The sequence below is a fragment of the Artibeus jamaicensis genome, unplaced genomic scaffold, assembly GCF_021234435.1.
Source record: "Artibeus jamaicensis isolate MK-2021 breed Jamaican fruit bat unplaced genomic scaffold, CSHL_Jam_final contig_755, whole genome shotgun sequence".
In the NCBI taxonomy this organism is placed as follows: Eukaryota; Metazoa; Chordata; class Mammalia; order Chiroptera; family Phyllostomidae; genus Artibeus; species Artibeus jamaicensis.
Genome location: NW_026521950.1, coordinates 2,174,067 through 2,197,240, shown reverse-complemented (window position 1 = coordinate 2,197,240; position 23,174 = coordinate 2,174,067). Strand labels below are relative to the sequence as shown.

Here is a 23,174-nt window from a genome sequence, read left to right as displayed (position 1 = left end):
CCGTGACTCTGCCGTGTGGGTACCATTCCTGTCCCCGTGCCACCGATGGAAGCGGCTGAGGTGAAGTGGGCCCCCCAGGGTGACACCACCAGCAAGTGGGGGGCCGAGACTTCGCGCTGAGGTGTGGTTGGGAGGTTTGCTGCTGTCGTTTCAGGAAAAAACGGAAGATGAGCACAAAGTTATCATTTCGGGCCTCTTCTTGGGAATTCTGTTTCTTAAATGGAAATAACAGGGACTCCGAGCAGCGCGCCCCCACGCAGCAGCAGCCGCCCCCCACCCCCACCGGCTCTCCGCCAGGCAGCGCTCCTGCGCACCGAGCCGCGTCCTTCGGCCACTGGACACTCGGACCCGGGGCGCCCGCCACCCAGATTTCACTTCCTCCTCTGTCAGTGCAGGACGCGGCAGGCGCAAAGAGAAGGGAGCCTCTCCCTGAGTCAGAGGCCCGACGACTGGAGGCTCTGCTGGGAAGAGGGCGGGACAAACAGATTTCTCTCCCGCGCACTACCTAGCCGTGCGTTTAGGGCTCTCACAGAAACACACGTCTCATCGCTTCTTACTCTGACAAATTTTGAACTCACTCCCAATGGCAAGATTTAAGGAGCTAATGTCTTCCCACTCCATTTCAAAGTCTATCCTTTTACTCTCCGTCTTTACTGTATTTCTGAAACGTAATGCCAAGTTCAGATTTCATGGTACCTTCGGCAAAGCCTACACCGTGACAGACAAGGCCCGTGAAGGAGTGCGATGACATAAACACGCTCCTGGTGACTCCCATTCTGACAACGGGGAAAAAGCTGCGTGGTTTCTTCATTTCCCGCCGGGAAGGCAGGAATGGGCCCCCCAGGCTGCTGAGGCTGCTCTGCGAGGAACTCGGGCGGCTGGAGCCCATCGCTCCATCCCACGGGGACCGCCCATGGCGAGGATGACCCCCGAGTCACAAGGCTGCCACACACGGAGGCGACTATTCGTTTCACTTATTCTATGTCTTTTTGAATTTGAACGTGAACCTTTTTGCACCTGACCAGTAGAAGAAATATATTTATTCTGCAAATGTCCTTACCAATACAGCTGAAAAATAAATTCACCAAAGTTTATTTACCAAATAAAAAGGTGAAGTGATCGGCAACACCGAGTTCTGGAAAGTTCACTCCGTATCAAGAGTGCAGTCATTCTGTTCAGTGTGATCGGTTAACTCATTCGACGTCAAGCCCCCAGCACCAGGCCCTGTCTCCAGGGCCACTGACTCGAAGTTACAATCAATTCAGTCTCTGACCTGAAGGACTTCAAAACCCAGAAAGGATGGATCTTGAGGGCAAGGCCGTGGCTTCAGAGCTAAAAGCAGCACTAGGAAGTGCCACGGGGACCAGGAGAGCAATTCACTGAAGCCTGGGCGTGGGGGAAGGGGCCGGTCAGAGCACATGCACAGGGGCGCGGTCACCGGAGCAGAGCGAAAGACTGAGGCGTGCACCAAGCCTCCAGAGAAAGGCGCCTTGCCACAGAGGGGGCCTCACCATCAAGGGGCCGAAGCCAGGGAGCCGGCGTCGCGTCCGGGAGCTGCCGCGGGCTGAGCAGCGCCACCTCGGCAGAGAAGGGGTCAGAGGACGCGGGGAAGGGACCTCCATCCTAGGCCAGGCTGCTGTCATCCTCCGGGTGGGTGACGGGAGCCCCGGGGGATTTGTGCAAGGGCGCCCCCTGGTCCGAACTGGAGGAGGTGCAGGGCCTGCGGGTGTGCGGCCCCTCCTTTCCTTACAATGGTCATCCCCAGGCCTTCAATTCAAAGCGTGACAGGAGGAGGAGACAGTCAGGAAATGTTTGAAAGGGAGAACAAAGAAGACTGAGGAGAGGCTCAGGGTGGCACAGCAGCCGCACTGCACCTTGCGGTGGCAGGAGAGAAAGCCCAGGGACGATTTCTCATTCTCAAGCAGTTTTGAATCTGTTAAGTTATAAGAATGAGCTTCACGTTCTGCTAGGTATTTTTTATCCTTGTGGTTATCCAACAAATGATGATTATTAGAGCTACAAGCCTATTGAGAATTGGGATTAAACGGGTATAAAAAATTAATTGAGCTTCACTGCTCATTTCCAGGAAAACGAGATAACATAAGCAAACCCAAGGATCTCTGAACTGACAGAAACAACACAGGAGTTCACAGAAAGATTCCACAAAGCAAAGATAATTACCCTCGGAAATATGTAAATTAAGAAAGCTGCTTTTCTTTTGAATATCTCTACTTTAAAGGCCATTTAAAAGATGTTTAATACAAACAAGGGGTAAAAGTCTAAAACCATCTAGCTTAGATGAGCCATATTTAAAAGGAGCTCAATTTGAATGGAAAAAATTCCCTTCGAAGCAGAAAGAACATCAACAGAAATGATTAATTCTCTCTGCCAATGCCTAGCCTAACACCAAATGAAACTTTCTACATCAAAGATTTCTATAGTTGTGATTTTTAAATGCAGGTATGTGTGAAGTGCCCGCCGGTGGGGCGTGGTTCTACGGCCCCCACCCCCCATACCCCGAGCACAGCCTCACCACGCCAGCCCGCTTTCTCCAGAGACTCTCCAGGCTTCTCACCACGCACTTCCCGACAAAGCCGCCCGCCTAAACCCACAGCACCAACCCGGGCAGAACCCCCTGCCCTTCGGCCTTCCCGGCGCTCCTCGAGTGTCCACTCTCTCCATCCCCACGATCCTTTCCCAGGACCGTCCTCACCGCACTTCTCCTGGGCTCACGTCACTTCCAGAGAGGCCTCCCTGAAACCCCACCACAGCCCTGCAGGGAGTGGGGAGCTGATGAGTGTGGGGGGGCCAGAGAGCGACAACTCAGTTCTTTATCTGAGAAAAATCCCCCAGACAGGAGCACGCTGGAGGATGGTGGGCAGAGGCGGCAATGTGCCGCAGGGAACAACCGGACGCGTCAGGAGGGAGGCGGGGACGGTGCGCAGGCAAAGGCACCGCAGTCACCTGCCGCCCTGCCCGAGGTCAGGCAGGCCCCGAGCTCCCTGATGTCAGAGAGACCCAAGGGTGGTGAACACGCCCAGGGCACAGCCAGAATCGGGGCCCCTTCTTCACGAGGCAGAGGAGGGCGGCAGCCTCTGTGAGGAGCAGGGCTCTGCCCCAGTTCGCATCCCAGCCGACACTTTGGGCCAGTGACTCACCCGTCTGGTCTGACTCCCCTCCCCAATCAGAGTGGGTGATGCCTCCCACAGTGCGGGAGCACCATGAGACTGGCACGTGAAGTACTGAGAACACCGCCAGTCACACAGTGAGTAGTAGTGCGGGCTCTGGGAGGAGCCGCCCCCTAGAAGTGGCCTGCTGGGCTTAAATTAAAAGCAAGCCAGCAAACGAAATCAATCCAGCAGCCATTTCTGCACAGGGCCTGCCTCCAGGGAGCAGCCAGCACTGAACTGCCTGACGGACTGAAGTGCCTCTGCGGCCCTGAACGGCCTGCCCGCGCCTTTTCCCTGACATCTGAACCAGCCCGACTGACGGAGCTCTGGAGTTGTATTTCAACCAATGGGGCTGGACAGGGCTGGGGCTCTCTCTCTCTCTCCAATCAGAGATGGGCAGCTGTGTCCTCTTCAGCATCTTCATCAACCAATTAGAGTGGCTCCATGTTGACCAATGAGAACAGAGCTTTTTAGACCAATCGAACTGCAAGAATTTGGAGTCCTCATTTGCATGAGGAGAGACTAATCAGAGACCAGAGTGGGGACTTCTCTCTCTGTATGTTGGCTCCCCTCTGCCTCCAAAAACACACTTTCCTTTTCCACCAAAGACAGTTCCCCAGCTGCAGCTGAAGCACCAAGGACGTCTCCCCCCACCCCAGGGCTGTCCACGGCTGTGCTGCTTCATCACCGAGCTGCACCCTCACAGAGCCGTTTGCACTATTCTGAATAAGGCTCCCTTCTCCACCGCACCCCGGCTTCGGGCTCCTGGTGGTGCTGACAGCAAGGACCATCGGTTGACAGTTATCGGCAAAAGTCAGCCACTGAAACTGTCTCTGTTGTCATCATCACCATCACATCACTACTGCTGTTACTAGTACCACGACGACCAGACAACCGCCAGGGGACCCCGAAGACATTACTCCACCTTCACAAAAGGACGTGTGACCTGCGCGCAGTGAGGAGAAAGGCAGGCACAAAAAAGGCAGTTCGCACGGCTTTGTCGGCAGCATCACACCAGGAGCGGGGCCGATCTGTGTGCACTGCAGGCCCTGCACTAACCACATCACGCCACTGTCAAAGCGGGCAGGAGGGACTTGGGAATGACTCGGGGCGGACTCGCTAAGCACTGTGACTGACTGCACGCCCGCGGTAGCAGGTGCCTCTGGAGTCTGGGGGCGCAGGAGCGCACGGAGCCGGGGAAGGCGGGAGAGCTAGGAGGCGAAGGTCACGGATGTGAGCTCACTGCGGAGAGTCAAAATTCAGAGTGATGCGTCAGAGCCTTCCGAGGGAGGCTGAGCCCACGATGGAAACCTGAAAGACGGCGAGGGGCCTCGCTAACCACACAGCAGGGCAGGGAGCCTTCCGGGCAGAGAAGCAGCTGGGACAGAGAGGCGCAGGCAGGAGCCCGGCACCCAGGGGGCCCCACGAGGGGGACTGTGACTTTCGTGCTGAAGGAAATGCAGCAGCACAGGGAAGTGGCGTGACCTGGCTGACATTTCTGAAAGATTCTCATCATGATGGGTGGAAAACTATTTCAGAGAGGCAAGAACACAAAGACAGAAATCGGGGCTATTTCAGTAATTCGGACCCGAGAGGTAAGTGGCTTAGACTAGCGGGGGGCGTCTGGAGGTGAACAGATTCTGGTACGTGCTTTGAGGGTGAAGTAAAAAGGATCTGAACTGAATAAAAAGGGAGAGGGAAGAGTAAGTTCTCTATTTTTAGCTTGAGCAGCTGCAAGAGTACCAGTGTAGCTGAACTAAGCGGGTTGGGGAGGTGCGGGCTGCGGTCATAGCGAGTGAAAAGTAAGAGCCCCGTCTGGGCCGGTCACACGGGAGACGCCAAGCAGACCCACTCACACATGCTCAGTAGGCACCCGGGAGTCAGGAGCCGCAAAAGGGGGCTCCGCTCGCCCTTTGTCTGGCTTCACAGGAGACTGAAGATGAAGAAAACACAAGGGAAAAAACAGCTCTTAGGGTGCACGGCGAGAACATTCTGGAACAATGTAAAGCATCAAGACAAGCCATTGGAATCTTCGTGAAACCATGTTGCCAACACAATCTGAAAAGCGTCATCGTTGCTGAGGACAAGGGCACAGGAGAGCCTGAGGTTCAAGGTCAATGGGATTCATGCCCAGGGAGTGAAACCACCCCATTGTGGCTTCTCTTTCCTAACTCTCTCAAGATCGCAGGGCAGGCCCCGGGAAGAAGAGACCAGAGTGCCCAGCAGGACACACTCTGCCAGTGCTTCTGAAAATGCCACCCAACTCGGAGAGATCCGGTGCTTCCAATATAGGACAAAAATATCACCTGCCCACGTACGAAGTGATGGCTGCCCTCCTGCGGTCCGACAGGAGTGTCCACGGAAACTACCACCATTTATTTAGACTTCCAGTGATTATCGACAAAAGCAAAATACATTTTCAGGACAGTAAAAGCTCCATTCTGAGTCACCTGACTCACGCTCCCTGGACCTTGGCATGACCAGTTTTTCTGAATCAAACAGCTGCACAGAGAGTAGGAACCACAAAGGGGGAGAGAGAGAGAGAAGCCACCGCGCTGGGGTCGGTGTAAGTCCTGCCTCCAAACACACGTAAGCAGCGCTGCACGAGACACAGGGTTTCGGGGAAGGGAAGAGCGTGTTGACAACGTACGGGCCGACTTCCACACATTCTGTGTTTTGCATGCAACGTTTCACTTAACCGTCGCAATAACCCCTTTGGGATGTCTTCACAGACAAGGAAACCAAGTCCAGAAGACCGCGCAAGTTCAGACAGGCAGTGAGCAGAGGCAGGCTGAGTTTCGTGCTTAGCTGAACACAAACCGCACACTTTTTTGGGCTCTTAGAGGAAAAAGCCCGAGAGCCTCAGGCCCACCGTCTCTTTATGCCACAAGAATTTGTGATTCATTGACTGCCGAGTTAGGCCAAAAATAGGGCTACTGTATCATGTCTAAAGAGAAAAGGATGTTATATGTTAAAATGAAAAGTTGAGCTTTGTCCAGCATATACCATAAAAGCTTTACCAGGTATTGATATTCCAGTCAAATCAAACTGATAAAAGAAAATACACCCCATGTTCATTGCAGCATTATTTACAACCGCCAAGATCTGGAAACGGCCCCGTGCCCATCAGTGGCCGAGGGGATGGAAAAGCTGTGGCATCTTTACACGTGGAGCACTGCTCGGCCACAACAAAGAAGAGAACGGCGTGGGTGGGCCTGGAGGGCAGTGTGCTGAGTGAATAAGCTGGTCAGAGAAGGACAAGTATAATATGATTTCACTTATATGCGAAATCCAATGAGCAAAATAACTAACTAAATAGAAAGAGACTCACAGATGCAGAGGGCAGACTGACAGCTGTGGGGGCGGGGGCAGGGGCGGGGCCTGGGTGGACAAGGGGACGGGATGGGGTAACCAACAGCTCACAGACACTGACAACAGTGTGGCCGTCGTATCAGAGGGAAGAGGGGCTGGGAGGTGGAAGAGGGCAAAGGGGGAACAGGTGGTGATGGAAGGAGACTTGACTTAAGGAAAAAAAGGAACTATTCAAAGAACCTAAAAAGAAATCTGTAAAAGAAAAAACTCAAGTCACAAGCTGATAAACTCACTCAGCTGTTGAGAAACAGGCAGCCGAGACAGAGACAAGCTGAGCGTTCGTTCTAAGAAGGAGCAATTTCTTTTCAATTTTGAAGGAAACAGTTTCTTCTTTAAAATACAGTTTAAATGGGCACAGTCGACATGCACCAGCACATTGGCCTCAGGGGTGCAGCACAGGGACCGCACCCTCGCCAGCCTCGACGAGCTCGCCACCCCACGGCTCGTCCCCGTCTGTCACAGCGCACAGTCATTATGGTATTATCCGCTCTTCTCTCTTTGCTGGACACACACCGCTGCGACTGAAACTCTGTGCCTCTTTTCTCTAGAAAGACTGGTTGTTAAAGTATCATCTAAGGACAGACGTGAGAACGCCAAGACGCCTCCCACCTCGGCACAGGGCGCCGCCGTCCCTGCAGCACCGGACCGCTCCGGCTGAGCAGCTCCGCCAGGCCGACGAGCCACGGGTGCCCACCGTGGCTGCAGGAGAATCACAGCACTCGGACGTGCTAGGTGCCACGCTCCTTCCCTAATAATCCACTCACTGTGGTTGTGGACTTGCCTGCAACTTCCTTGTCTTGTCCATTTCACTCCAAGGCTCCTTAAAGGAAAACCTGGACATCCAGTGAGCACTGGACCCGCGGGGGGTCACTTCGTAAGCGTCTAATCAGTGCCCTGCACACCTGGAACCGCTGCAATATTGTGCACCAACTGTGCCCGAGACTTAAGAGAACCAGTCCGAAAAGAAAGAACAAACAAAGGGGAGGGAGGGAGGCCTGGACGCCCAGAGCTTCCTTTGGGTGTGAGCGGTGAAAACAAGACGAGCCACACTCACACACAGCGCACGCCGACCCGGCAGTCAGAGCGAGGCTCCCGCACGCATGCACGCACGCACGCACGCAGACCCGCGGGACGCACGCTGATGCAAGAAAGAGCAGAGACGGACACAATCGCAGGGACGAACTCGGGAGAAACAAAGGGGACCAAACGCATAACACGACCTGGGCGGACGGAAAACTAGTTTTCCAAAAGCAAGACATGGCTTTCGTTTTTGGTCAAATAGTTGTTGGCCAAAAGCAGCAGGGAATGCTCAGCTGTGCCCCATGCTTTAAAATCACCATTAAATGAAATGGCTCCATAAAACATTCTCCTATGACAATGATGTCCCAGGAACTACAGTGGGGAGAACAAGCATTTCTATCACAAAGGCAGTCCTTCTAAAATAGTAAATAAACTCAAAGTGCAACCCCCTCTGCGTATTCATTTTAACAGACAAAAGGTTTCAGCATTTCCTTAGAGTCGCTGCTAAGATGTGGGTAGAGGAACCTCCAAAAAGTATAACTATCCCAAATCATTTATAAGAATCAGCCTTTAAAATGGCCTGTAGCAGTGAAGGCCGGTACTTTTCTGTTTTGTTTCTCGGCACATTCTGTTTGAATTTAACGCCGTGGTGCTGGAAAGGCTTCCTGTGGGCGCCTTCAAACACCGTGTGGTGTGAAAGCGCCGTTCAGAGGTGTTGAAACTCTCAGCACAGTGATGCACGAAAGCGTATCTTGAGCATTTGGTTTCCCCATAACGGCCAAACGAGGCCGCTGGTGCTGCCAAATGAGGCCGCTGGTGCTGCAAACCCGCCCCGCCCCCGTGCAGGGGGCCAGACCCGCTGCCTGCAGCAGGAAAGCACCACCCCAGAGATGCTCTGCTGTTCTCTCAGCTCCAAGGTTCAATCAGAAACCAGACACTGGAGATGCTACACACACTCTTTTGTCATTTAGCTGATGACAACTAAGGACAAGGATCATTTCCATTCCTCAAAGTAGAAGCTTCGTTATCTCCTGTTGATGATCCTTCCCTGCACTATTTCTTTTCTTTGAGATCTGATTCCTCCAACTTGCCAAAACAGGACTCAAAATATAAATGGAAATAAACAGTGTTGATAAAACTGAAGAGAAAGCGTTTCCTGTCACTTTTCGGCTGGCTCACCTCCCCTCACATTGACCTGTGAGTGCAGCCTGAGGCCTGAATACTCTGCATAAGGTGCCTGAGGGCTAAGCAGCGTCTTGCCAACCAGCTTCTCCCGGTGTGTTTGCCCACCAACAGTTACAGACCAAGGCAGTTCACAACCTGCAGACCACAGCCCTGGGGACCCCCGCTTTTGTTTCTGCTCCGTGGCCACTTGGAATGGCCGGATGCATCCAAAGGCCTGGGCTCCAAATGGGGATCCACCCACACATGGTCCTCCCTGTACGCATGAGCCTCCTCCACCCTGTGTTCGAAACCTGGGCACGCATCTGGGGGGCGATTCCACGGCTCTCACCCTGTCTGCAAGGGGTCTTACCAGTGTGACGGCCTAAGAGCCACTGTCTCCCACAGCCTCACATCAAAAAGCCATGGGACAGCAGGGAAAGCAGGCTTCGAAACGTGTCTCAAGACCTGGGACAAGCTTCCCTCCCCCGCCTATGAAAATGTATAAAGATACCTATTCACAGGGAGTTGGTGAAGAGTAAATAACTGGGGCGCTGACCACAAATTCCTAACTTATGAAAGCTATTCCCGCTGTGCAAGAAGACAAAAACCACCAAACTTTCAAAGCTTTCCATGTCCCCATTTGACAACTGCGGCTCAACCGTCACCTCTCATGTCCACACACACACCAACAACCAGACCAGACTCGGCACCATAGTGCGCACCTGCACCAAACAGATCACGCAGAGCGGTGGGGTCCAGGCTGGGGCCCACCAAAGAGGGACAGACGCAGAATGCTATCATTTGGTGACATCGAACTTCAGAAACAAAAGTATTTAAAATGAACCCCTTTGGGAGGGTCTCCACACTTACCAGACCTTAAGAGAGCTGGCGGCGAGGAGGCGACTGCACCAGGAGAGCGGGCCATTTCAATGTGTTGGCTCTAATCATAAGCGTCACAGGCTAAACTACAGCGATATCCCGACTGTTTAGTGGGGGTTAGAAGCAATCAGCATTAGATTAATTGAAAGCAGTGTGAGCAGTTGTTAACATGATGCAGTGAGCAACAAAGACAATAATCAAGGTTCATTATAATTTTATTTTCTTTCTATGACTTGCAAATGTGCTTTGCTTTGGTAAGTAACAGTTGCTTACATAAATTAGGCAGAGATACAAAACATCCACTTATCAAGTGTTACCTAAGAGTATCCTTTTCCACTGAGCAGTGAAGCGATTATGCTACTATGTCTATGTAACAATGCTCAGAACTCTGCGGTGGCATCTCTGTTGGAATCGGATTAGTCCGAGTTTCCAACACAGCTCTGTTTAGTCTCCTAAAAGTAAGGAGAATCAGACTGATTGTTTTTCATGACACAGGATGTCAATGACCTACTCTGGAAACTTTGTAGTTTATACTGCAGAGTTAGAAGAATCTGAAACCTCAACTAATTTGGAGTAATGACTTCAAATGGCATCTCTTTTACGGTGATGCTATAAACGTATGAGAACATCCAACATTTATACAGTGCGCTGAACTACTTCGCACATGAAACTGCATTTAAGTGAATACATTCAACAACATTTAAATAAAATTGGAGTTTTTTTCTGTTAAGAAAGGGGAGGTAGGTTTTCAAAGCTTACTGTTATGACATGCATTTCACAGAAAATAAAGACTAGAAGAGAAAGTAAACCTTGTGTACTTATTAAGGTGAAAGAGAAATGTTTTTGAAACAATTTGAGAGCAGAACTCAGTTCCTGTAAAAAAAATTTAGATGGTCTCTGTGATCAAATATTCTCAATCCATTAATTCTTTATACCCCAGGCACATATGCCATTAGTGGTTAACACAGTACTTCAATATGAAAAAATGGTCTTAAGAAAAAGTGTGAAACAAAAATATATGTGGCTTCCCAAGTACCTGTATTGACTCAAATGTACTAAGGATGACTTTTTGAGAACTTATCTCCTACTTTCTTGGGAGTTTTGTTATCACCCTAAAAAGCGCAGAACTTTTTTAAGGGTTAAAAACAGAATGAAATTAGCAACAAAGATTAGGTACATTTCTTCTGTGATTTATGAAATTAGATAATGTCTTTAAATTAAAAAAAAAAAAAGGCAGAGTGGGCAACAGGTGGCTAAGACCTTCTTAAATGGGAAGAGCCCAAAACATCCCATTAGCTGAGAAAGTAATTTTTCTTTCTGAACGTCAATGCCAACGCAGAGCTAAGTGTTCCTAGGGCTGGGCGTCTGTTCTCTGAGCGGCAACAGTGACATTGGTATCTCCCGACACACAGTAACCAAGACTCTCGGCTGCAGACTCTGAAAACTCTGCAGACTCAGCGTTCCTGTTTACAGGCTCGCTTTCAGCTCAGGATCCCTCGCAGCCAGAGCGGAGACAGGGTCGTTTCCATCCTGGCTCTCAGAGGGACTTGTCAGCCACAAGTGCTAACTTCCAAGTGTGACTTTGCAGTTTGGAGGAGCCAGCTCAGGACACTGGAACTGAAGACTGCCTGCCCGCGCGGCGTCGTGGGACCGCGGTGGCCTCGGGCTCGAGCCCCGCCCGGGAAACTAGGCACCCGGAGGCCACTTGCCCAGGGAGGGACCCGCTCGAACCCTAGCTGCGCTCCACGTGACCCCCTTCGTGGCCTGAGCCCTGTCCCCCTTCAATTCTGCGACCAAAGACAAACTGCCCAGGGGCTCCGAATTTGAGAGGAATGTAAAAGGGGCCTGATTCAAGGCAACGAGCAGGTCGTAGTCCTGCCCGAGAGTGAAGCCATCTGACTTTTGGGAACACACAGAAGGACACCCTCTGGTCGGCAGGGACAGGGGTCTGATTTCTAAGGAAGAAGCCTCCGGGAGAAGTCGGTGCCACCACTACTTTACGGGGGGGCCCACGAGGAGTAACGCTGGGGCCATCCCCTCACTCCTGGGGCGCGGGGGGAGACCTCGGGCGGAAGGCCGGACGGCAGACTGCTCTCCAGGGGGACACACGCGGGCACGGGTTCACCCCTGGACCCCACCTGCCCCCCGCCCAGGGCGCTCGGGGGGAGGGGCGCCCCAGCTGGGCAAACCTGAGCGCTTGGACCGGGCTCTCCGCTCCAAGACCGTCCAGCTCACTTCGGCCATTCGCCCCGCCACCCCCGCCATCGCGCCGGGGCCGACGCCTGAGCCACCGCCCCCGGGGCCGCCGGTCAACGCCGCCCGGCCGGCCCCGCCCCCCCGCGCGACACTGTCGCGAGACGCGCCGGCCGGAAGTGAGCGCGAGGGCGCCCCCGCTCGCCCCTCGGCCGCCGCCGCGTCAGTCGGAGGGGTCGCCCGTGCGGCGAGGGCGAGGGGCGGGCGGCGGCTCGTGCGGGCGGCGGGGCGGCGCGGGGCGGCGGGCGGGCGGGGGCGGCGCGGTGCTTTCCGGCTGCCGTCAAGCGCGGCGCGGGGCCGGCGGGCGGGGCCGAGGGGCGGCCATGGCGGCGGCGGGCCGGCTGCCGGGCGCCTGGGTGCTGTGGGCGCCGCTGCTCGGGGGGCTCGCGCTGCTGGGAGTCGGGCCGGCCCCGGCTCGGGCGCTGCACAACGTCACGGCCGAGCTCTTCGGGGCCGAGGCCTGGGGCACCTTGGCGGCCTTCGGAGACCTCAACTCGGACAAGCAGACGGACCTCTTCGTGCTGCGGGAAAGTCAGTGTTTGCGGCCCTTCCTCCCTCCCCCGTGTCCCCGTGTGCCTCGCGGGCCCCCGCGGTCGCCCGGCCCTCTCTCCCAGCCCTGGCTCTCTCGCCCTTTCCCTCCAGCATCCTTGACAGCTGGCCCGTCCCTCCGTCCTCTCCACCCCACCCCCCACTCCCAGTCCCGGCCCGGCCACCCCGCCCCAAAGCCCTGGAAACACCCTAGTTTTCTTCCTGAGAAGCCCGCGGCTTTCCCTCTTGTTCCGTGTCCTCCCCGTGGAATCGCCCGCCTCCCAGAGCACTTCCTGGTTCCCCGGAGGCCCTCGCATTCCTTCCTTTCTCCCCCACCCCCACCCCCACCCCACCTGTTCGTCCCCTTTCGTGGGCTGCAAACGACGCGCCTCGATCGTCTGGGCTCCGAGGCCTTCTCCCGGCCTCCACCTGGACCTCATTCGTCGCCCCTCCCCGTTGTCAGGGTCCCAGCTTTCCCGGGAGCTCCTGTGCCCTCCCAGCGCCCCAGACTCTCCGCATCTGGCACGCGCGTTTCGTAGGAACCCCGACTGCGGATAAACTCCTTGGGAAAGGGTTCTCCACCTGCCGACCCGCCCCCCTTCTCAGTTGCCTGGACTCCTTCCTTGCCCTCCTTTGGTCGCTACCCTAGTTTTCCCTGTCTCTGCTTTCTTTGCCAACTTGAGGTTCTTGGGAGTTCCTGGCTTTACCCATCCCAAAACAATGTTCTGTTTTGTTTTGTTTATTTTGATGCTAGCAAATGGCATTAGAGGGTCTTGTCATTCTTGAGAACCTGCAGAGCCAGGTACTGTTTAAGGTCAAGGCTACAAAGAAAGGAGTGAAGTGCAGAGCCTCCCTGACAGGATCCTGGCCCAGACTTCTTCCGGCCCTGGCCAGGGCCCCAGAGCCCCTTGTGGCCCCTGGATATTTTCCGTCTTTGTAGGACTCCATGTGTTGGGAAAAGGGTGCATACTCCCCAACCTGTAGCTACTCCATCCAAAATGGATGCAGAGGCTTTTAAAGTTAGGGGTGGCTCGTGTGTACCTGAACAGTTCTAAACTTCTGCTCTCCTGAATGCTCACTGAGTTCCAAGAATGCATCAACCCAGGGGAAGGTTCTACAGGAGTCACAAGAGGGTGTTGCATGATTCAGCTTTTTATGTCTAAATACGTAATCGTGTTCTTATTAGTTAGATGCCTACTGTCCGAGATTCTGCATCCTTCATGCCCCTTAACCAGGGTCTTCATTGTTGGGTTTGGGGAAGACGAGGCTTGACACAGAGTTACAAGGCAGGCCCTTTTTATGGTTCTTTTAAGTCAACCGCTCTGACTTGGGGCAGAGGCCGTTAATCGGCTCAGGTTGTCTTGACCAGGTACCTGTGAACACCACTGGATTGTGACTCGGTGCTGGGAATCTCCATTCTGTCAGACACGTAGGGCTGATCTCGAGAGGGCAGGTGAACTGGAGTCAAATAAAGTTTTCTTGTTGAGAACGGTACCCGGAAAGTTTTTGGAAACACTAGTCAGATGTCCTACCAAGGAACCTTATTCTAATATCCTATATCTGCTTCTTCTAGGAAATGATTTGATCGTCTTTTTGGCAGACCAGAATGCACCCTATTTTAAACCCAAAGTGAAGGTGTCCTTGAAGTAAGTACACATGTATTTGTTTCTGTGAAACACTCATTAGTGCGATAAGAGATGTGCAATAGCTAGTCTGTGACATCGGTTTTACCCACCTGCGGTGTTGACACGGAGGGGTGTGTGGGACGTCATTGGTCTGGAACAGTGCTGACTGTGTCCAAGTTTACACTCGACTTTCTCTATAAGTGCACGCAGTGAATGGGCCTGGGTCAGCCCCTGCTGTCACTCACCATTCCCTTGCAGCCCAGTGGGCTTTCCTGAGTGTGTGGCGGGCTGCCTGCCCCTCAGCCTGGGTGTGCAGCTCACTCACAGGCTCACCAGGTCAGCTGTGTTGGGGCGGGGGGCTTTCCATGGGGGCAAGGAAAAGGCCAGTCCCTCTCTTCTTATTTTTCCTTTGTCTGTTGACTGGTAGGTGGTAAGTTTTTAAGGTTGATTTTGAACACATTCAAATCAGGATAAATTTTTTAAATGTCCAAGTAACAGTTCTTCTCTTCTATGACTGAATCGTGTAAAACCCAGTGACCACCACCAATCGTGAGCCCACATACTCTTGAGGCTGCAAGAGCAAGGGTTGGTTGCTGGCTGGTTCTGGGCAGAGGCCATGAGTCAGTGCAGGCCACAGGGGCCGCTTCTAGAAAGCTGGGGGACTTCAGCTTGACCCTAAGTAAACCTCAGGTGAGGACTTGGCAGCTGGGGACTCAGCCGATCAAGGGGCAGCAGGAAAAACAGCGTGGGGTGAAGAGGAGCTGGGAGGGTTTGCCTGATGGAAGCCTCGGGCGCACCCTGGGGAGCTGGGGACAGGGAGGCGCCATCGGGGCGAATGAGGCCCCTCCATCGATATCAGCATGAGATTGGACTCAGCCCCCCCCAGATGTGAGCAGTCGTTACAGGTTCTTGCTGAAAGGAGAGATGACGAAAGCAGAGTTTTAAGTTGATGTGCTTAGTAACCACATGCAGGAGGAACGGGTCCATGGAAAGATAAAAGATGACTTAGGAAGCACTTTTAAAATATTTTCCACCTCTCACCAGTGTGGCTCGGTTGGTTGGGCATCAGCCTGCAAAGCAAAAGGGTGCTGTTTCGATTCCCAGTCACGGCAGGCACCTGGGTTGTGGATTCGGTCCCCAGCTGTGGCATATGCAGGGCCAGCCAATCAATGTTTCTCTTCCCGTCTTTTTTCTTTCCTTTCTCTCTAGTAAAAAAAAAAAGTCAGTCCCCAAAAGGGCTAATGAGTGCTCAGACTTTACAGCATTTCATTGTGAACGTGTAGTAAGAAGTGGCCTTGAGTTAGAACTTTGAGTAGAACTTTGAGGGGGAAGTGGTGGGTGAATAAACAGGAACTTACCCCGGAGAACTGTTCTGGGTCCCGGACATCAGCATGCTGGCAGTGGGGAGGGGGCAGAAATTGGTGGATTTTATACACGAGAAATGAACTGCCTCGTGTGCAAGAAATTTTCTTATATACAAGAAATGATTATTCTTGGACGATTGAAAGTTAAAGAAATTTACGGGACATAAAGGACTTGCATTCCACTAAGTTCTTTTTTTAAATCCCAACTAATATTTTTTAGTGTGGTGTTGTGTTATGTGTGTCAGGTGCCTGAACAGGGCTGTTGTGTTCTGTTCTTTGTAACGTCGATGAAATGCCGTCGGGACTTAATTCTCGACCGGCCTGTGGGAAAATCAGTTTCATATGTTGTTTCCCTTCGAGTCACAGAACCTACCAGTGATGTCAAGTGAGGACTTACTGTCTTTTGAAAATTTTGAAACTCTTGTTTTTATTTTCATTTACTTAGAGTATTTTTAAAAATAAAAGTAAGTATTCTTCACCCTTTTCCTCCCCCAGATGCAAACACTTTTAAAACGTTGAGCTGTTTCTTCTGGCGTTTACGTCCATAGATTAAAACACGTTCTTTCACTGTGATTGGGTTCCCGTCTTCATCTGTTGGGGTTTTTGTGGGTGTGGATAAGGATTTGTCGCTGTAACTGATCTCTGTCATCTCCGTGGTGCTGCCGCACGTTCCCAGCTGGGTTTGTAATTATCGCTCAAGGTTGGACCAGGAGACTCTGCCGCAGAGCCAGGCAGCGCAGGATTCCCATTCCCTACGGTCTCCCCTCCCGGAGCGACGGTGGCTCTTGACAAAATAAAGCACAGTTTTCACGTCCTCATTTTCTCTGCAGATGGCCCCTTATGCTGCCCCAGGCCCTCCTTGCACCTTGTGTCCCCAACGCGTCCTCTGCGTGCCTGTGCCCCCACAGGTCCAGCTCTAGGCCTTCTGCAGAGTCACACCGTGGGGCCACCCCTGCGCTGGTCTTTGCCGGGTCCCGGTTCCCTGGATCCTGGGCCCTGTTGCTCTTGGCATCTTCGCTTCCACCAGGGAGCGCATCCCGGGGAGGTGCCTGGGAAAGGAGGCTCGGCAGGCCCTTCACTCCCAGGCCTTCTCTGCCCACCCGTGATGCTTCCCTGGCCTCTTCTCTTCCAGTCCCACTGGCTGCTCCTTCAATACTCAGTGTCTTTCTTTCTCCGAATCCTTCAAACGTGATTTGTTTTAAATTTTAGCAGCTACTAGGGTCTCTTTGTTACCCCTTTGCTTTGCGATTCCATGGCGGTGTGTCTCGGTGCAGGTCATGTGTCACTGATCGCACTGGGCATTATGAGCTACAGGCCCCTTCAAGTGGAGGTCTCTGTCCTTGGGGGCTTTCTGAAATGTTCTGACATTATTTCTTTGGTAACTTTTTGTTTCCTCCTTAAGGAATGCCTGTCAGTTGGTTACTAGACTGCGTGGGTCCTCCGTTACTCCTTTATTTTAACTGCGTTTTTGTCATTTTATTTTATTTTCCTTTCCAGGGTTTTTTTTCTCAATGTTATCTTAATCCTTCTATCGAATCGTTTGTGTTAGCTGTCATATTCCTCCATCTGCAATAAGTTTCCTTTCTTTTACTGGTTTTTTCTCTTACCATGCTGTCTTTAATATGTTTTTTTTTTAAGTGGACGTACTTCCTTTATGTCTCAAAGGGTAGTTTTGAGGTTTTCTTTTGTTCTGTTATCTCAGTTTTCTTCAATTTCTTATTGTCTGTTTTTGGCTGTCTTTAACATCCAGCTTTCTTCAAAGGGCCTGGTGTGTGTTCATAGTTAAGAGTAAGGCGCTAGAAAGCTAATTCGTTAACTGTCTCGTACCCTGTGGTGTGTTCTGGGCTGACAGTCCTTCCAGGAATGGGGGGCAAGGTGTCAAACTGCTCCTTCTGTAGCCTTTTCGTCACCTCCCTGTCGTTAGCTTGAAGCCAGAACCTTACCCTTGGCTATACCTTACATCTCTGACTCCTGAAACTTCCCGGAAAGAAACTGCTGGGCTCTTGTCTTCCTTGGGGACAGGCGGAAGGGACTGTCATTCACAGTGCAGACTTTGAGTTAACCTGCTTGCAGCCTGGTGCCTGACTCTGGCCTCCCACTATTTCTAAGGACTCCCCCGTCTGAGCCTCGGGCGCATTCGGACAAAGAGCCGCTTCCTCAGCCCTTTACCCCGGACGCTGCAGCCAACGGTGCCCTCGCTGCCACTCAGGCCATTCGCACCCTCGTCTGCTCCATCCTTTCCTGGCACCCTTGTCGACGTTCCTGCTAAGCCTTCGTCCCACACTCGTGCCTGTCTCGGGGCACTCTTTGCCACCAGATGGTGAGGGCTTTAGGGCAGGTGTTACTGGCGAGTGTATGCAGCGTGTGTTACTGCACACCCACGCACAAACACGCACCCGTGCAGAGGTGTACACGTCAGACAGTGAGATGCATAGACGCGCGTGTGGCTGATCCGTCGTCATCTTTACGCCCAGGCGCTCTCCATGGGAGGTTCCGGTTTTGCCGGGCTTCCTGGAGGACACTGGCACAGCCAAAAACACTTGGTGGTAATAAGGAGCCATTTCAGGGGCCGACACACGGAGTCTGAGTCCCAGCTGTTCATGTAACACTGGAAGCTGCTTAATCGCTCTGCGCATCCGGGTCCTCTGGTCACTGAGGGACGTTCCTGTTTGGTAGTGAGGGCCGAGCACTCGGTGTGGTGTCCGGGGCCGACCAGGCCGACGCGGCACAGTAAAGCCATTGTTGGGTTGTGCTTCTGCAGCACTTCTCAGTATTTTCCTTGGTTTCACTTTAAGCTGTATATGTACGTATACATACGTAGGCGCTGACGATGTTCAGGAAGTAATTTCTCATAGTCTAGTTGGAAACTTGATGTCTTGCTACTTGCTCTAAGTAGAAAGAACTAGAAATTGAATTTAAGGCCTTTTTTTTTTTTTTTTTTCGGTCGGGTCACTCAGAAACGTGACAAGACTTCAGAATGTTCAGTTTTCAAGTTCAATGTAAATAATTGTAGAGTTTTTTAATTAAAAATGTAAAATTAGGTGTGGGTGTGCGGATACTGTATTGACAGTTTCGGTAAAAAGGAATTTAGTTTTCACTGTGAAACGTGAATAGCTTTCAGAAGCAAAATGAGTTTTTAGTTTTTACTCTGTATCTCATTAAAATCCAAAACTAAATACTTTAAAAGTACCTTTTACCTGATAAAATGACAGTGATACACAATGCTGCTGTAGTGGTTCATTAGGAGCCTCTGTTTGCTAGAAACGCCTTCCAGATACCTCGGTGCCCTGCACAGAGACACTCAGTAGAGGCTCCACCTTGGCCAGTGCTTGAGCGGAAAACCGAGGTTTCTCTTGATAGAGTGCAGACTGGTCTCGTCTCTTAAGGCAGCGTTGCGTCCACCCCGAACTCGTCTGTAGACAGGCCTCTCACGTGACGGGCGATGGGCCACCCAGAAGGGCGTGGAGCCCGTCACCACCGAGAGGTTGTGTAAACGTTGCGCCGGAAGCCGTCTGGGGCGGCACGAGCTCGGCAGCCCCCTCTCCCTCCGGGCCTCACTGGTGTCCCGCTCGTTTCTCCAGGAACCACAGCGCCTTGATCACAGGCGTTGTCCCCGGGGACTATGACGGAGACTCGCAGATGGACGTCCTCCTGACGTACCTGCCCAAAAATCATGCCAGCAGCGAATTAGGAGCTGTTATCTTCTGGGGACAAAATCAGACGTTAGGTGAGTTTGTGTGAGGAGTTTTTGATGTTTGTCACTGGATATTGAAGGAAAAACATGCCTGCTGTTAAGTAAGAAAAACTTTGTTCTGAGTCAGTTTAAAACAAAGTAAATGTGGTTCTTAAGTGTCACTGATTGTCTGTAAAAGCTTTTTTGGAAGTCCGCTTTCTGATTTTCCATTATCGCCTGAGAGCTGGTCTGCGGTCAGTTCCAGAAAACAAAATTCAGTCTGGCAAGCGTAAGGAAGAGAGAGGTTCGCTAAAGGGTTTCCGTGGCTTACAGAAGAACAGACTCTAGGTTGAACTTTCTGGAATAATCCCGGCCTTCCGGAAGCTACTGCCTTCTCACTGTCAGGACGTGGCCATGTGCACGACAGCTGTCGGAAGGCCACGTGCCCAGCACGCTGTGCCTTGCGCCCGCCCAAGACTCCGGTTCAGCGGTCAGACGCTGAGAAGATGCAGACAGACCACCGATTCCCCGCACCCCTGCCTTCCAAAACTCACCGTGTTTCCCACAAGGCTGTCTGGGAACCACTGTGTGGGAAGGCACCGAGGAGCGGAGCCCAGGGTCACGTCTGACCCCACAAGCCAGTCCTCACACCCGAGTCCACAGCCTTGTCCCTGGAGTCGGATTTCAAGGCCGGGCGCGGAGGATGCAGTTGCATTTTCTGTAACATTGGGGAATACAGACAGGTATCGTGATACTCCAGATTCATTCCCTCGGGGAGGGTCTAAGGCCGCGTGGAAAGCACAGCTCGTCTGTGAACACGGACGTTTTCGAGTTCCGTGTACCAAGTTGTCTCCTCCACCAGGAAACCTTACCTGTCACCTGCTAAATTTCATGTAAAAAAGACTCACTGAGAGGTTTCCAGGGCGAAGCCCCCCGTGGAAGTTGCTGGATGCCGGTCGTCACTGGGGAGCCGATCCGCCCAGGGTTCGGTCTCCACAAACCTGGCGTCCATTTGAGTTAGATCGATACGGTCTCATTAGTGGTGGTAGAGGGAGACAGTTGGAGATGACTCTGGAGGAAAATGCAAGAATATTTTCCCTGCGGGCAGATAGCAGAAGTAGCACAAAGGCCTGTAATCTGTGTGTGCTCTCTTCCCAGACCCCCGCAACAGGACCATCCTCAGCAGGACTTTCCAGGATGAACCTCTAATTATGGAGTGAGTACCTGCTGCCTGCCTTCGGGTCATTTAAACCGGTGAACAGAAAGGACAGCTTTTCATGTAAAAACTACTTTGTAGCGTAGAATCGGCACTGAATTCACTCTCTGAAGCCGGTGGGGCCTGTGCTCTGATTACATGGTGTTTGTTTTCCACGTCAGAGGAAAGAGAAAAACGAAACTCAGTGTTTTAGGAAGAAGAGGGGATTGTGTTTCGTTTGCGTGTCGGTCACTGTGAATGCGTCTGCCAGGGATCGGCGTTGATTTGACCCATGTCGTGAATCAAAGAATTAAGAGTGTCTGGGGGTAAAGTGGTTAGGGCTTAAATGACACATATCAAAGGATTTGCACAGATTTCTGTGTTGAGGAGAAACTTTTGTCCTTTTTTACAGCTCTTTCTCAATGTGATCATTTATTGCCTCCAGATAGACTCATACCAGCATAAAATTAATACAGATCTCAGGATCTGGGGTAACAGGGTAGAGATCCTTTGGGGCCACATTCTTGTCCTTTTGTCCTTTTTGAAATGGCAGTCACAGTAGCAGTAGGTCCCTAGCCATTGGAAGTCTGAGGATTCGTGGGTTCCTCCTGATTGTACTCGGCTGGACTCCTTTCCCTGTGTACATTCTTGCATTGCTGCTGGTGGGACTGTTCCCCCAGCATCACTTCCTGGGTGGTTTTCCTGAGTCCATCGAACTGCACGAGACGGGCCATGGTTCCGAAGTAAGCGCCGCTGCCTTGCCACTCGGGCGGCCAGATCGGGCAGAGGTCAGAGACAACGCCCGCGTGCCGGGACCAAAGGTCCTTTCTTGCTCACCCTGCACGTGGGCCCTGCTGGGGGCCGTCACGCGGAGACTCGGGCTGTCAGCAGCCTCGCCCTCTGTGCGGCTGGGCTGTGGGACACGTGGGGGAGGGGCTGGAGGGTCCAGGCACAAAACTCGCACCCTGTGCCTGGAAGTGACACGTCCCTTCCACTGACCTCCACGGACCGCAGCAGGCACTGGTGAGCGTGGGAATGCCCGACACCCCCGCGGGTCTTCCAGTTAGTTCAGTAAAACAGCGGCTCGGTGTTTTCTTTCCAGCTTCAATGGCGATTTGATTCCTGATGTGTTTGGTGTCACGAATGGATCCAGCCAGCCCCAGGTCCTGCTGGGCGGGTGAGTAAACAATGCGGCCGTGACCGCGTGCTTCCTCGTCGGCACTGCCGCTGCTGCAGGGGCTGTGCGTCTGTGTGAATGGTCGCTTTAGCTGTTGGAAAAAACCAGGTCATTGGAAATCCTTGGTCTTATTCTTTTTTCAATTTTTAAAAATTTATTGATTGATTTCAGCGAGAGGGAGTAAGGGAGGGAGAGAGAGAAAAACATCGATTTGATGTTCCTCCTCAGAGTAGTTAGAGTAAGCATCCATTGGTTGATTCTCGTGTATGTGCCCTGACCGGCGATCGAACCTGTAACCTTGGAGTGTAGGGACAATGCTCTCAGCACCCAAGTTCCTCGGCCAGGGCCCAGAATCCTGTGTTGGGTCACTGTAAGCTTTCCTGAACAGTCCGGATCTGAGCGGGGAGCACCCTCCAGGGAGAGGGAGCCAGCTTCGCCTCTCTGTCCTTCTGGGCAGGGAGACACAGGCTTTCCAGGTCCCCGTTTACCTGGTGGCTCATTGGAGGGGTTCACACAGGACGGATGTTGCCGTCTCGGTGGGATTCTCCACCGTGGCTGCGTGAGCTTCTAGGTTCTTGGTGGTGGCTTTGTTCCTTTTTCCTCTGATTTGTTCAGTGAGCAGTGGATAATTGCCCACACATGTAAACATTCATCCTCTCGGCTCAGGGTGCACTTCACCCTTGACCAGCGTGGGCCCGCACTCTTCCGATCCAAGAGTGCCTTTCTCAGCAAAAGCCGCCTGGAGTCTTGCACTTCAAAGGTCTTCATTATGATTTCTCCAGGCTTAAAATAGAATCGCCCTAGCACAAGAATTCGTGACCAGACACTTTTCATTAGACGCCTTCAGCCTGGTAAATCTGTTTCATACCTGAGAAGGCAGGATCTTAGTTCAAGAGGACAGAACACGTGTATCTACTCTTTTGACTTCCCAGCAAGTGCAGACGAGCACCTTTACCGGCCTGTCCTCCCAGGTGCTTGGAAATCTAATGACGTCTCCTCCTGTGCTTTGGAGAGGTCGCATGTCTGGGCCGGTGGGGCAGTGCTGCAGCCAACCGAGCGACCTGGCCAGAGGGCGTATGTTTGCATGAATAGCTTTCGAAATGTGACTCACAGGCACATAGGTGAATAAATCATCAAAATTTAAGGTGTTATGAAGAAAAACTGTTGTATTTCCTACCATTTTTTCTGAAGGTTTGCAATAAAGAATATGGGAGTTTTGATCCTGTTCTTACTGAGCTTTGAAAGACTTGTTCCCATTCACTGCTGGATGGGAAGCCTGTTTTCACCCCGCACTTTGAAAAGCCCCTGGGAGAGAACTTGTCCTGAGGCCAGTCGGATGCAGGTCCTGCTCTGCCTCTGTGGCTGAGAACCGGGTGTGGGCGGGTTGGGGTCCGCACGGCCGCACCTGCCGCGGCAAGGCCTGCCTGAGAAGCCGGCCTCGATTGTCACGGGGCAGTGGCTGAGCTCAGTCCCGCACGGGGAGCGCCGTGGTAGATTCCCCATCCACCCACTCCCCCACCCCCGCTCTGTCAGTTTGACACACTGCAGCTTCTACAGCTGGTGCTGCCTGAGGGCATGACGGCTCCTCCTGTGCTTTGGAGAGGCCGTGTGTCTGGGCCGGTGGGGCAGTGCTGCAGCCAACCGAGCAGCCTGGCCAGGGGGCGTATGCTCGCTTCTGGTCTTTGTGCGTCCGGCTCTGGTGTACTTCAGCCCCTGGAGTGGCGCTCTGTGTTTGATGATGTTTCTCATGTACG

General features: G+C 52.6%; 2 protein-coding genes across 4 annotated transcripts in view; one reads left to right on the top strand and one right to left on the bottom strand.

The window, feature by feature from the left end:
- PHKB (phosphorylase kinase regulatory subunit beta) overlaps nt 1-11,915 on the bottom strand; it is an 80,036-nt gene extending 68,121 nt beyond the window's left edge. The window contains exons 1-2 of one of the 3 annotated variants that reach the window (XM_053672224.1): nt 11,795-11,885; nt 9,597-9,708 (exon numbers count right to left, since the gene is read on the bottom strand). In XM_053672224.1, the coding sequence (XP_053528199.1) occupies nt 9,597-9,651 (55 nt within the window). In that variant the 5' untranslated portion in view covers nt 9,652-9,708; nt 11,795-11,885. Of the gene's footprint in view, nt 1-9,596; nt 9,709-11,794 lie in introns of all 3 variants that reach the window. The other 2 variants (XM_037144859.2, XM_037144851.2) reach the window with 2 other exon arrangements.
- Nucleotides 11,916-12,150: 235 nt separating this feature from the next.
- ITFG1 (integrin alpha FG-GAP repeat containing 1) overlaps nt 12,151-23,174 on the top strand; it is a 75,131-nt gene continuing 64,107 nt past the window's right edge. Inside the window, exons 1-5 of the mRNA XM_037144881.2 lie at nt 12,151-12,389; nt 13,960-14,032; nt 18,957-19,102; nt 20,207-20,264; nt 21,346-21,420. Coding sequence (XP_037000776.2) covers nt 12,182-12,389; nt 13,960-14,032; nt 18,957-19,102; nt 20,207-20,264; nt 21,346-21,420 — 560 coding nt within the window. The 5' untranslated portion in view covers nt 12,151-12,181. The remainder of the gene's footprint in view (nt 12,390-13,959; nt 14,033-18,956; nt 19,103-20,206; nt 20,265-21,345; nt 21,421-23,174) is intronic.